Raw genomic sequence first — 12,510 nt, 5'->3', positions numbered from 1 at the left:
CTATAGTTATCTAACTTGGTTAATTGAGTAGGTTGGATGGTTGATGTGTGCTTGCATGCAAAACCTTAACCAAGGGGTGAAGCCGACGCCTACGCAGACGCTTGGGCGAGTAGTATAGCTCTCCATATTCTTCGAATAGTCGAGCTAAAAAGTAATTAAATGTGCTCAAAATGCACCATTTCATACTAGAAATTGTTAAAATATCGCCCAAACCACCATTTTAATGATAAAAATACCTTCTCGGAAGAAATGTGTTTATCAGTCATTAGCAAAAACACGTTTATAAGATGCATGTGCAACTAGTGAAATACGACTGCATTCTTGTGGTAAGCTAACTTCATGCAAAATGGGCAGAGCAAAAAGAATAATAGCAAATTACTGGAGTCGTCGTAATCTGTTGAAAATTCTAATAAAATAAATATAACATCAGCGTTGATCCTTATCAAGAGTCCGCAGAGTTTCGCGGAGTTAACCCCTCCGAGGAACGCCGAGTTCGTTATTCTTTGGTCGACTTATCACCCTCCGATGGCCTTAAATTCAAACTCCGAGGTACGCGGACAGTCGATAAAATCATTGTGTTGGCCGCGATAGCAAAAATCCGCAGAGGGAAACGGAAAGTGGGTCTAACTCGTTGAGTGTACTGTATCAAGGCTTACACAATAAGGGTGACATAATTAAGCTATAAACCTACCTCGGTGATACACCGACTATCCAATCACACATAAGAAATGACTTGTGAATTCTACCCGGTAGACATACCCAGTAACTTTTTTTAATGGAAAAATACGAAATATCTGCTAAACTTAAATAAATTGTAAACTATGTGGTACTTCAATAATTAAGTTTCAATGCATTGAACACATCGATGCCAAGTTTATGTCATTTTTCGACAATTATTTTTTTTTCGCTATTTTTTCATCTGTGAGACAGTCCCTTTAAGAAGCGTTTGCCAATTAGAAGATATCGGAGAGGGTTCGCCGAACTCGGTCATTTTGTTTTCCTGTTGACAAAGCATCTCGGTAATACATACCAGGAATGAACATTTATTCTCCCGGAACAGAGACAAAGAAGCAACTAAAAAAATTATTTAATATTTGATTTTTAATTTAATATTTGATTTTTAATTTTATGCCTAAAAAAAGATTAGGGTCGGCGAGGAAAAAATACAGTCGGTCAGGTTACCGGAAATGCACTTATTTTTTTATTTGGCCTGACAGGAAATAAGACAACAAGTTTTTTTATGAAGTTATATAAATCAATTTTCTTCTTACTTGAGATTTTTCTAGAATGAGAAGTGGATAAATACATCTGATCTTTATAAAACACTGGATTTTTTTTTTATTCAAGTTTGGAAACTATTAAAAAATTATTATGTACCTTGGAATGCCATCTTATGACTGATGGGAACTTTTTTTATGAAGAAAGACCAAGAATTTAGAAAAAAAAACGATCATAACTCTTGAAGATATGATTTTGACTCTTGAAAATCAGATCTCAAGAGTCATTGACTCTTGGGTTTTAGACGCTGTTGAAAGCCGTGACATCACATAATAATGTCAATCAACCGCTGTTAAATCGCTGAAACCGTTAGTAACAGTATTGTCAATAGTGGTCTTCAAAAACGCTATTTGAGTAATTATCAACATTTTCTTAAGGATTCCAGCTTTTGGTATTTAAGTTTAACAAACCATGAGTGCGTCCCTGTGTGAATCAGGCTTAAGAAATTGAAATAATCAACCATATTTTACAAATTTTCGTATTATTTGACAAACTTACATCCTGTTTCCTTTTGAATTTCATCAATTTCTTCTTGTTGAAGCTGCATAGAAGATTTATTCCCCATACTGGCTAAATGTTTTATCACAGTTCTAAGAATTTTATTAGTAAAAACAGACACAAAACAAAATCTTGTGACAGAACCCGGAAGTAGGCTTAAAAGGTGAAGGACGAATAATATCTTCAACCGATGCACAATATTTTAATTGAATAAAAAATATAAACACAATCTGTAAATCTACCTTATAATTTGTAAAATATGATTATATTAAAAACCTATTTTACATCCAGTATCATTTTTATTGCATTTATAATTTTTTTCGCCGAAGAGTATTCTGTGCATTAAAAATCATGGAGGTGTAACTCTTCAAGATCATGCAGACTATTTAGACCATAAGACTTCTAACAGGTTCTGTCATTTGATCCTAGTTACAGTACTGTTTCCTTTCGTATTTTTTTATTAATGAGCATTTCTTACTTATTCCAGTTTTACGATAGTTTGTGATATTTCGAGTCAAGTTGACAATCGCAAGGTTACATACAACTATTTATATGGAAATATGAGTTCCTTGGTTTTCACTGAGAGCTGTTATTTTTAATAGTCGGACTATTATATAAAAAGTTAACAATGCTAAATTTATTGTTTGACAAATTGCATACATATTTTTTGATTGTAAAAAATTGATTGTCAAGTGCCTGCAACAAACCTTTTTTTATTGTAAAAAATTGATTGTCAGGTGCCTGCAACAAACCTGAGACCAATCCGTCCAGTGTTTATTTCCCCAACCATTTTGGTAATGCACCAGTCAATTGTAACTACGGCCCCCCAGGTCTGGGGAATAGCGGCGACTTTGACTTTCGGTCCAGCCAACCCCGGGTAAAATCTCTGCCCCGCGGGGACTAACTGATGGTCAAATCCCCACCAAATGCCCAAAAGGTAATTAAAGGCAAATTCCCCGCTATATTTTGCGCGAAGACAAAACCACCCAGCACTGCGGGGCCACCTGAAAGGTAAAAACACGGCCCATTTCCCCGGCTATCCCCGGTTTACCCCCGGACCTGGGGGGGGGGGGCGTGGTTACAATTGACTGGTGCATAATCCGACCAAGTTACCTGGCACTTTGGTATTTGGAACCTCTTTTTTAGCCAGTCAAGCTATCCGATTTAACATTTCAGATTTTTTAATATTCATACAATTTTCATCATTTACAAGTTTATAATATAATTATGAAGAATTGCAGATTTTGGATTGAGAAGTTGGTATGGATACAAGCTCAGAGTTGAATATTTTTAAATAAAGCAACTGCATACCTGTTTAAACATTAAACTAATATACGTTGTTGTTGTTTTTAGATTGTTTCATTTGTCTGCATTTTCTGTTTTCAGTAACATCACAACATGTCAACAATGGCAAGCCAAGTGTACAAGCATTTGTGCTACAACCATTTAAAAACTATCCCAGGTCTTCATAGACTGGTAATTTCTTGCCAGATCTGTTTTCCCATCAGTGTGAAATCAGCCGCCCGTTCAAAAAATAGCGGAATAACATACTGCCAAGCACGGCACTATAGTGCTAAAATGCCAAAGTCAAACTTAATTATGTCCATGCAGGGACCCAAAAGATCACAGCTCAGAGGAAAAGACGACAGATCATTGTTTAAAGTTTTAACTGATGGACTTGACATTATCCGAGTTGGGATACCCAAGTTTAAAAAGGAAATGAGGGATAAGATCAATTTTGACTTTGATGGTAGGCGTGATCATGGTGACTTTGAATATTTTGTAAAGTTTGATGAGAAAATAATCAATTCATGGTTTGTGTCGGCTGATAGTGACTCCGGGGATGGAAAGAGTAGAGCAGAATTGATTGTCAGCCCAAATAAAAAGGCTTTATTTTGTGGTAATTTAATTACGGAAGTTCCACAAGATGGAGTAACAAAAAGGTCAGGATTTTGCAACCTGAGCTCGCCCTCGAATAAAGTAAGTTACCTGACATAACCATAGATGGCCCCCCCCCCCTGCCCCCCCCCCCCAAAAAAAAATGATTGAATCATGAATTATTATCACAAAACCTAAACATCAACCAGGCTGAGTCCTGTCAACGTAGCAACCACCTGTGTACATATCCATACATGAACCTTACTTTGCCATCATACTGGTATAGTGAGCACTGAAATTCTTCAATAAAAAGTTAAAAGAACATTGAATGTTTTGTATTTTTCGTACATAACTGTTTCATGATTTCTGTTTTGGTTCGTCACAATGTCGGTGAAAAATAAGTCAGCACTGTTTAATTTTTGGAAAATTAACTTACAGTTTCTAATAATAGATGTTCAGTGTTATTTTTAACTATTATGTCATGATAATTTAGCTTACCGTATTAATACGTGCATCACTACTAAAATTTGTAAACCCTGTTTTGCATATGTTGCTGTAAAAACCGAAAATACACGTAAGGTGCCGATATCATCTTGTACCTTTATACTCTTTGATATGTATTCGGAAATTACAAAATTCCGTACATATTTTTTCGGGAGGTGGATTCCGGCAACCATATTAATTTAATTATGATGATGTAATACCATGCTGACACCCTTTCCACTTTGTTTAACCTTCAGTGTGTGTATACCAATTGATGAATTGTGCCATTAATGCTACGTCTGGCAATATTTTGTTTTGAATTAAGACTTTAAACAAAGATAACTTTACTATTTCTTCATCATTTTAAATGAAACACAGCTCAGTATACACTACTTACAGAGACCCGCCTTATTTCTTTTACCAGAGTTTGATTGTGAGTTTAGTTTCTTAAAACACTTTGACAAACCTTTTCACAAAACCGCTGTCTGAAGGAGCACTACCAATAAAACTTTTTTTTGGAAACAGGTTTATTGAAATGTTGGAAGTAAATATTTACCTAATCACACTCCGGCAATAAAATGGAGGCGGGGCTCTTTAAACAGCATAGACTACCCTTTGTGTCACTTTTTTTATGACCATCATTGATCTAAAGCTCTGTATATTTACCGTATGCTGAGACCAACCAGCAATTAAACATTTCAAAATATATTATAAAAACAGTTTATGTCTGTGAAAAATGGCGGCCCTACAATGTTTCCCCAAGAATGAATGTGTACTAAGCTTTTGTTTGGATGTTTTTAATTAAAAAAAATCATCTAAATTTTTCAGAAATCATTTGAGCAGGTGATTCCATATGATTGGACTGGTTATACAGACATGACCCTGCGAGTGAGAGGTGATGGCAGGAACTACATGATTGTCATACAGGTATGTTATGTGCATTTAGTGTTTAAAATTATATTGCGTTTAATGGGATGGCAATTTTTTTTTTAAATGTACTGAACATTTTTTTTGGTTTATCAGCAATCAGCTATTTTTATACGCCCATCTTACGATGGCCATATTATGGGAACACCCATGGCGGGCGGGCAGCCGGGCGGCTCCACAATGTTGTCCGCTCTCTAACTTGAACATTTCTCATCCAATTTCCACCAAACTTCATGAAAGTGTTTGTTGGTGAAATATCTAGGTCAAGTTCGATAACCAGCCAAATCGCTTTAGGCACTTAGAGTTATGGCCCCCTGAATTTGTCAAAATTGGCCATTTTAGCTTTGTCCGCTCTCTAACTTGATCATTTCTCATCCAATTTCCACCAAACGTCATGAAAGTGTTTGTTGGTGAAATATCTCGGTCAAGTTCAATAACCAGCCAAATCGCTTTAGGCACTCCAGAGTTATGGCCCCCTGAATTTGTCAAAATTGTCCATTTTAGCTTTGTCCGCTCTCTAACTTGAACATTTCTCATCCAATTTCCACCAAAATTCATGAAAGTGTTTGTTGGTGAAATATCTAGGTCAAGTTCAATAACCAGCCAAATCGCTTTAGGCACTCCAGAGTTATGGCCCCCTGAATTTGTCAAAATTGTCCATTTTAGCTTTGTCCGCTCTCTAACTTGAACATTTCTCATCCAATTTCCACCAAACTTCATGAAAGTGTTTGTTGGTGAAATATCTAGGTCAAGTTCGATAACCAGCCTAATCGCTTTAGGCACTCCAGAGTTATGGCCCCCTGAATTTATCAAAATTGGCCATTTTAGCTTTGTCTACTCTCAAACTTGAACAGTTTTTATCCGAATTTCACCAAACTTGCTACTATAAATGTTTGTTGGTATATATTCTTGGCAAAGTTCTATAACCAGCCAGGCTCTTCAGGATTATGGCCCTTGAATTGGTCAAAATTTGCCATTTTTGCTTTGTCCACTGTCTAATTTGAACAGTTATCATCTGATCTTCACCAAACTTGCTGAAAATATTTGTTGGTAAAATAAATCGGTCAAGTATGATAATCAGCCAAATGCCCCGAAGCACTTCAGGATTACTGCCCTTGCCATTTAAGCTTTGTCTACTCTCTAACTTGAACAATTCTCATCTGACCTTCACCAAACTTGCTGAAAATGTTTGTAGCTATAAAATCTTTACCAAGAATGTTTGCCGGTATAAATGCTTTGCCAAGTACACACTGATTGTCTCTTGGGTACGATTAAGGATGAATCATCTCTTGGAGACGATTTTTACATGAATGTTGTTTTTCATATCCCGAACACGTTGATCGTCTTTGGGCATGATTTGGGATTAATCGTCTATATCTATAGACACGATTTTCAGGAGCCTTTTCTGACTTTGACAGATTAAGGTACTGAATTTCGCATCACGGAATTTCGGAATTTGGATACACAGTTTACAAGGGATACTTTTTGCTTCCACCTTATTTTGATGCCATACGTCTGAAGGTGCTACATTAAGTTGTCTTAGAATCCAAGAAATTATTGATGGGCGTATTTTGTGAGTGTCACTCTTGTTTATTTTAATTTGTCGATTCAGTAGAATTGAACAGAGGCTGGGCCTGTAGACAAAATATAATCTCAAACACTAAGCTTATAAAATCATAAATGGTATACAAGCCCATTTGTTTTGATGAATGCATACTTATAATGTTTAATGTGAAAACTATCAACTGACAAATATTTAGGTTTTACAGAAATAACATATTTTATTATAAGAGTTATTCAAAATATTTAGGTTTTACAAATATATATAACATATTTTACTATAAGAGCTATTAATTTTTTTTCTTGTGGGAATAGCATATTAAAGCTGTACTCTCACAGATTGACCATTTTGACAACTTTTTTTTTGTCTTAATGGACCCTTTTTTTGCATTTAAATATCTGGAAACCAGTTATATAATACTGGTGTCAAAATATCAGATCAAACTTTTTAAAAAAAATTATGCAAAAATTGGCTCATTCTAAAAAAAATAAAAAAGTTGTCATAAAAGTCCATCTGTGAGATTGCAGCTGTAATATGATGTCCCCACAAGAAAAAAATGAATAACTCTTATAGTAAAATATGTTATTTTTGTAAAACCCAAATATTTGTTAGTTAACGAAACCAGACTTTTGGATGTACATGTACAAGGCTTAGGTCTTATATAAGTATTTGGCATAGCAAAATGTAACAAGCCCAGCTAAGATGAAATTAGGGGAAAACAGAGCTTGGAGGCTTGAGCTGAAGTGAGGACCAGAATTGCTTCTAATGATTTGAAGGCAAGTTATGAGCAACCGCACAGCATTACTTGATTAAGATTTCAAGTATGAAATCACTATTGATCAAATTGAAAATAGCACAACAGATGATCTTGGGCAATATTTTTTAAGTCTAAAATAATTTACATCAATTTCCGTCAAATTATTAAGTATTAGTGTTTTTTACTTAACAGTAATTGTTTTTATATTATTTGATAAGTGAGAAAAGGATTTAAGATGTTTTATGAATACCAGTATAGATAAATCTTTGTGGCCTACATTTATGAACTGATGTGAAGAATTTATTTGATAGTAAATGTATGTACATGTATTATGATTAAAGGTCATTGGATGAATTACAAAACTTAGATCTTAACACAAATACACACAAAACACAAACACTTTTGTTGCTTTGAGCAATACTTGTGATCAATTTATTTTTCTGGGGAAGACTTGAAACAAATTACAAATATATATATGTATCAAAAACTGTTACCATACAACATCTATACAACATCTATATATACAACATCTATACAACATCTATACAACATCTATATATACAACATCTATACAACATCTATACAACATCTATACAACATCTATATATACAACATCTATACAACATCTATACAACATCTATATACAATGTTCGAAGATTAAAGCGTTGTACAAATTATGATATTCCAAGCCAGGGTAAAAACCAGAGATCGAAACTTCAACTGTTTGTAAAATAACTCGGGAAAACTGTACCTGAATACCATAATGCTTCAATTTTCATTCATATTTTCTATGAGATCAAAATGTTTCCGTATTTCATTCATTATTCGTCAATACTTTTTTAAATATTTCAATTTCAATTTCGTGACCTTTGATTTTCTAACCAACAATTGACATGTTTATATTTATAAACATTCTCAATGAACATGTCAATTTCCGATTGCTATAATAACCAACATTAAACGACTCAAATTTGAATTAAATCAAGTTAACCGCTCGAAGTCTAGCATAAAACAGACCAATACAATAAAAAACCCATGCATATTTCCGGCTTTCCCCTCGACTGACCTACATCACGTGACATAAAACGCTTCGATAACATGCACAAGCTTTACTTTTGTGATGTTCATGTTTAGACATATGTTCTGAGCTATACTAAGTAACACCCAGAACTTACAATTATTGAATACCAGTGTGGTATTTTTTATCAGCTAGTCTATTTATTGAAGAAAAAAATGTTGAGCCATATTAATTTTATTCTTGGGTTTAGTTGTCATCATCATCATAAACAAACTTCAACCTTATCCATAACCCAAATGTCTTCAAATATTGACATGAAACATGGTGCACATGTTACTCACATGATCAGCCGCAATATATGAGAGGCGGTCGCCTCCCCAATATTTCGGCTGATCAACTGAGAAAAAATATTTTTTTGAGAAAATATAATTTAGCTACAGCCTGGTCATTTATTGCCAATGTCTGAAGGGTGCTATCTTCTGTTCTAATGGGAACGACTGTGACTCGGTATTGGGCAATTAACTACGGCTTCATCGGTATCGAAGCCATCAGCGGTCATCGAAGATTAGTGGAGTAAAGTATAACAATGACAGTACATGCAAACTGCAGACGACTAATAAAGATTTTATCACATTTGTCAAAAAAGATCAAAAGAACAGTTTGTTTCTCAAAAATAAGTTGACACAGAAGCAGTAATTGTTATTTATCATGTCTTTTTCATATTCCTCTTAATAAACATGTCAGAGCCAAATCAACCTTGAATTTTTAGTTTTTCAAAGCTATCTTTTGAAAAAAAGAACCCTGAGTTAAGGTCATTCAATGCTTAATGGTTCAAACTATATTCTTGGCTGCACTATGATGAGGTGTAAATATATTTACGCATAAAAATACTTGTTTCAAACGATTCATGTGAGTCCTGAACACGCGTTTTAAGCAAGGTGATTTAAAAAAAAAATCTGCACAAACGGAAGGGGGTCATCCCTTCCCGGACCTAACCTTGCCTCCCCAATACAAAATACCGTCCGGCGCCTCTGACATGCATCGTCGGCAGCCACGGTACTTTCTTCTGTTACACTTCATACATACCTTGGGACAATTGACTGAAAAAATCACGCTTTAATGAATATGCATGAGGCAGGAGAGACAACTCTTCTTCCAATGAATTTGCATGTTACACTCAAATATTGTTCAATGACTCTACAATGTCAGTAGCCTACGTGGCCTTGTGGTCTTGACTACTGCCAAATATATTTGTACTGAGAAGGCGAATCCAGCTCAACTCTGGCATTCGCCAGAATATTTTTCAACTGTAAAGCATCTAGTACTTTGCGGAACCAATTAAAATGCCTCATAAATTATTCATGATTACAACATTTTCCTAGCCAAATTGCCCACGGTACACAATAAAGCAATCCGACGATGCTGACATGTACATGCCAATAATTCTGCCTTCAATAAAATTTGAGCTATGCCCGTTTTCGACTAAATATACAAAACAAAATCGTTAGTGCTTGCTCCATGGTGCTCTTGTTATTTGATGGTTTTGGGGGTTTTAAGCCAAAATTACTTAGTACATCTTGAATTGTCTGTCTTCGACTGTGTGTGCATATAATATTTATCCCATTTGTGTAAAATTTCAGATGGATCGTAAATGGAATGTTCATCAGTCAGACATGTATAACTACCCACTGTACACAAGGGGCGGGCCCTACTGGCAGGAAGTTAATGTAAGTGTTCTGAACAGGGCTTTTTTATCTTCTTTAATAGGTGCTGAAATAAGACAAGGAAATTAGACTAGGGAAACTTCCTTATTGGCAAACATTACAGCATTTCCAAATTTTCACATAAATTATCCGAAATTGAGCAAATTTTGTTCCAAGAAAAATAGGATTATATTTTATGTAAGGTGGCCAAATGAGAAAAGTTCTAAAGATAAATTTTCCAGTGGAAAGATCAAGAAAGACCTTATGATCATTGTTTTTAGCTTGACTATTCGAAGAATAAGAAGAGCTATCCTAGTCACCTGAGCGTCGGCGTAACCACTTACGTTAAAGTTTGCCTACCACCTCAAATATTTTCAAAGTCCATTGACATATGGCTTTGAAACTTCGCACACTTGTTCATCATCATGCCCCCAACCTGTACACAGGAGGAGGTCACTGTATCAAGCATTTTGACAGAATTATGCCCCTTTTTCGACTTAGAATTTACGTTAAAATTTGCGTACCACCTCAAATATTTTCCAATTCAATTTATGTAAATATCTCAGCACATCATATATTGCATTGAAATCTAATCTTAACAGTGATTCCTGCATGTTTCGCCAAAACTTTTCAATCCATACACCGAAAAGCGGTGGAATAGTTGAGCGCGCTGTCTCTGTGACAGCTCTTGTTGTTTGATTTGACCGTTGCAAAGTCCCAATTACACGGTACGATATAAATCACTGAGATATCCCACCAATTACACGGTACGATATAAATCACTGAAATATCCCACCAATTACACGGTACGATATAAATCACTGAAATATCCCACCAATTACACGGTACGATATAAATCACTGAAATATCCCACCAATTACACGGTACGATATAAATCACTGAAATATCCCACCAATTACACGGTACGATATAAATCACTGAAATATCCCACCAATTACACGGTACGATATAAATCACTGAAATATCCCACCAATTACACGGTACGATATAAATCACTGAAATATCCCACCAATTACACGGTACGATATAAATCACTGAAATATCCCAGTATTGGAAGGCTATGCCTTTACTCAATATTTGAAAAAAGCCCTGGCCCCAATTTCTCGAAACTTCTTAAGCTTAACAGGCTTAAGTCGCTTATTTCAAATAGCCGAAATACATACTGAAAATGGATTTTGCTATATGAAAAATGGTTTATTGTGATAATCATACAGATTATTCCAAAATTATTTCTAAATATTCTTGACAAAGTAAATATAACACATTTTATAGAACAACAAAAATAGTGAGATTAGCTTAATCTTTTTATAAGGGACTTAAGAAGTTTCGAGAAATTGGGGCCTGCAGTTAATGGCATTAAATACACATGTATTTTCTGTGAGTGATGATATATCATATATATTAACTGTGAAAAACAAACATAATTTCACTAAGTGCTGGAAAGTCAATGACCCCATTGCCAGTTTAATATCACTTGGTTAAAATTTGGCTTGATTTCCCGATCAACTATAAATCAAATATTTGTTAATTTTAATGAATTAAAATCATGAAATAAAAAGAAAAACTGTTTGATTTAGTGTAAGATTGCAATATATTTCGCCATGTGAACCCAAATGATAAATATCTCTTACACTAAAACAAATATAAATGTTCTAAAACAAATAATGATTTTTTGTTCCAGATACCGCTGTCCAAGTTTTTCCTCACAGCTGCGGGTCGTATACAGGACTCTCAAGAGATGATTCAGCTTCATTCCATAAGTGACCTCGGAATCACTCTTGCTGACGGAAATCCTGGACCCTTCCAACTGGAGATAGACTATATTGCTCTTGTTAATAATAAAAACGCTACTAGCTATGATTTTGATATAGAGATGTATGAAAGAGGTCCTTTAGACTACTAGTGAAGTAAAATAAATCTGTATTATGAATATATAGTTGCTAATAAATTATTTGTTCCATGATAGTGTTAAGCCTAGTTAAAGCTGCACTCTCACAGATTGCCAACTGACAACTTTTTCATTTTCTGTCTCAGAATCAGATGATTTCGTCATCAATGCTTTCAATTCAGTCATATAAGATAACTCACAATAGAACAGATCTCGATAGTTTGGAAAACTGCTAGAATTTTCTCTTTTTATGCCCCCGAAGGTGGGCATATTAAAATCGCACCTTCCGTCCGTCCGTCCGCACACACTAATGGGTATATATTGGGTACTAATTCCTTTATTACTTATAGAAGATCAAATTTGTTGGGTAGCCCTTGTTGGGTAGGGTTAGTAAGGGATAGTAGGGCTTTAGTGGGTATATTTTTATAATGGGAGTAATGGAAAAGTACCTAACAAAGGGCGATATGTGGGAGTCCGTCCGTCTGGCTCTGTAACTTT

General features: G+C 35.0%; 2 protein-coding genes across 7 annotated transcripts in view; one reads left to right on the top strand and one right to left on the bottom strand.

Moving 5' to 3' along the window:
- The window catches only part of LOC128207950 (calcineurin B homologous protein 1-like), a 42,407-nt gene extending 40,475 nt beyond the window's left edge, over positions 1–1,932 (bottom strand). For all 5 annotated transcript variants that reach the window (XR_008256781.1, XR_008256783.1, XR_008256782.1 and 2 more), the window contains exon 1: positions 1,777–1,932. Coding sequence is in view for 2 of the 5 variants with exons in the window: in XM_052911174.1 (XP_052767134.1) it covers positions 1,777–1,843 (67 nt within the window). In the remaining 3 variants the exon portion in view is untranslated. The remainder of the gene's footprint in view (positions 1–1,776) is intronic.
- A 190-nt stretch (positions 1,933–2,122) lies between these two features.
- LOC128209274 (complex I intermediate-associated protein 30, mitochondrial-like) lies at positions 2,123–12,054 on the top strand. 2 transcript variants are annotated; one of them, XM_052913234.1, is made up of 5 exons: positions 2,123–2,185; positions 3,163–3,756; positions 4,966–5,064; positions 10,041–10,127; positions 11,806–12,054. In XM_052913234.1, exons 2-5 carry the CDS (start codon positions 3,175–3,177, stop codon positions 12,025–12,027), a joined length of 990 nt encoding a protein of 329 aa, XP_052769194.1. In that variant the 5' UTR covers positions 2,123–2,185; positions 3,163–3,174; the 3' UTR covers positions 12,028–12,054. The 2 variants fall into 2 exon arrangements, with proteins under 2 accessions (XP_052769194.1, XP_052769193.1); XM_052913233.1 differs by having other exon boundaries at positions 2,134–2,206; positions 3,164–3,756.
- The last annotated feature ends 456 nt before the right edge of the window (positions 12,055–12,510 follow it).

The sequence above is a fragment of the Mya arenaria genome, chromosome 11 (genome assembly GCF_026914265.1).
Source record: "Mya arenaria isolate MELC-2E11 chromosome 11, ASM2691426v1".
Taxonomy (NCBI): domain Eukaryota; kingdom Metazoa; phylum Mollusca; class Bivalvia; order Myida; family Myidae; genus Mya; species Mya arenaria.
The sequence above is the reverse complement of the archived record's forward strand: the minus strand, read 5'-3'. Positions and strand labels throughout refer to the sequence as shown.

Excerpts from the sequence above, each read along its gene's own strand:
- LOC128209274 (XM_052913234.1), top strand. The coding sequence starts at position 3,175 with ATGTCAACAATGGCAAGCCAAGTGTACAAGCATTTGTGCTACAACCAT. Across the intron at positions 3,757-4,965 it reads TGAGCTCGCCCTCGAATAAA|AAATCATTTGAGCAGGTGAT; the intron begins GTAAGTTACCTG and ends TAAATTTTTCAG. Across the intron at positions 5,065-10,040 it reads ACTACATGATTGTCATACAG|ATGGATCGTAAATGGAATGT; the intron begins GTATGTTATGTG and ends GTAAAATTTCAG.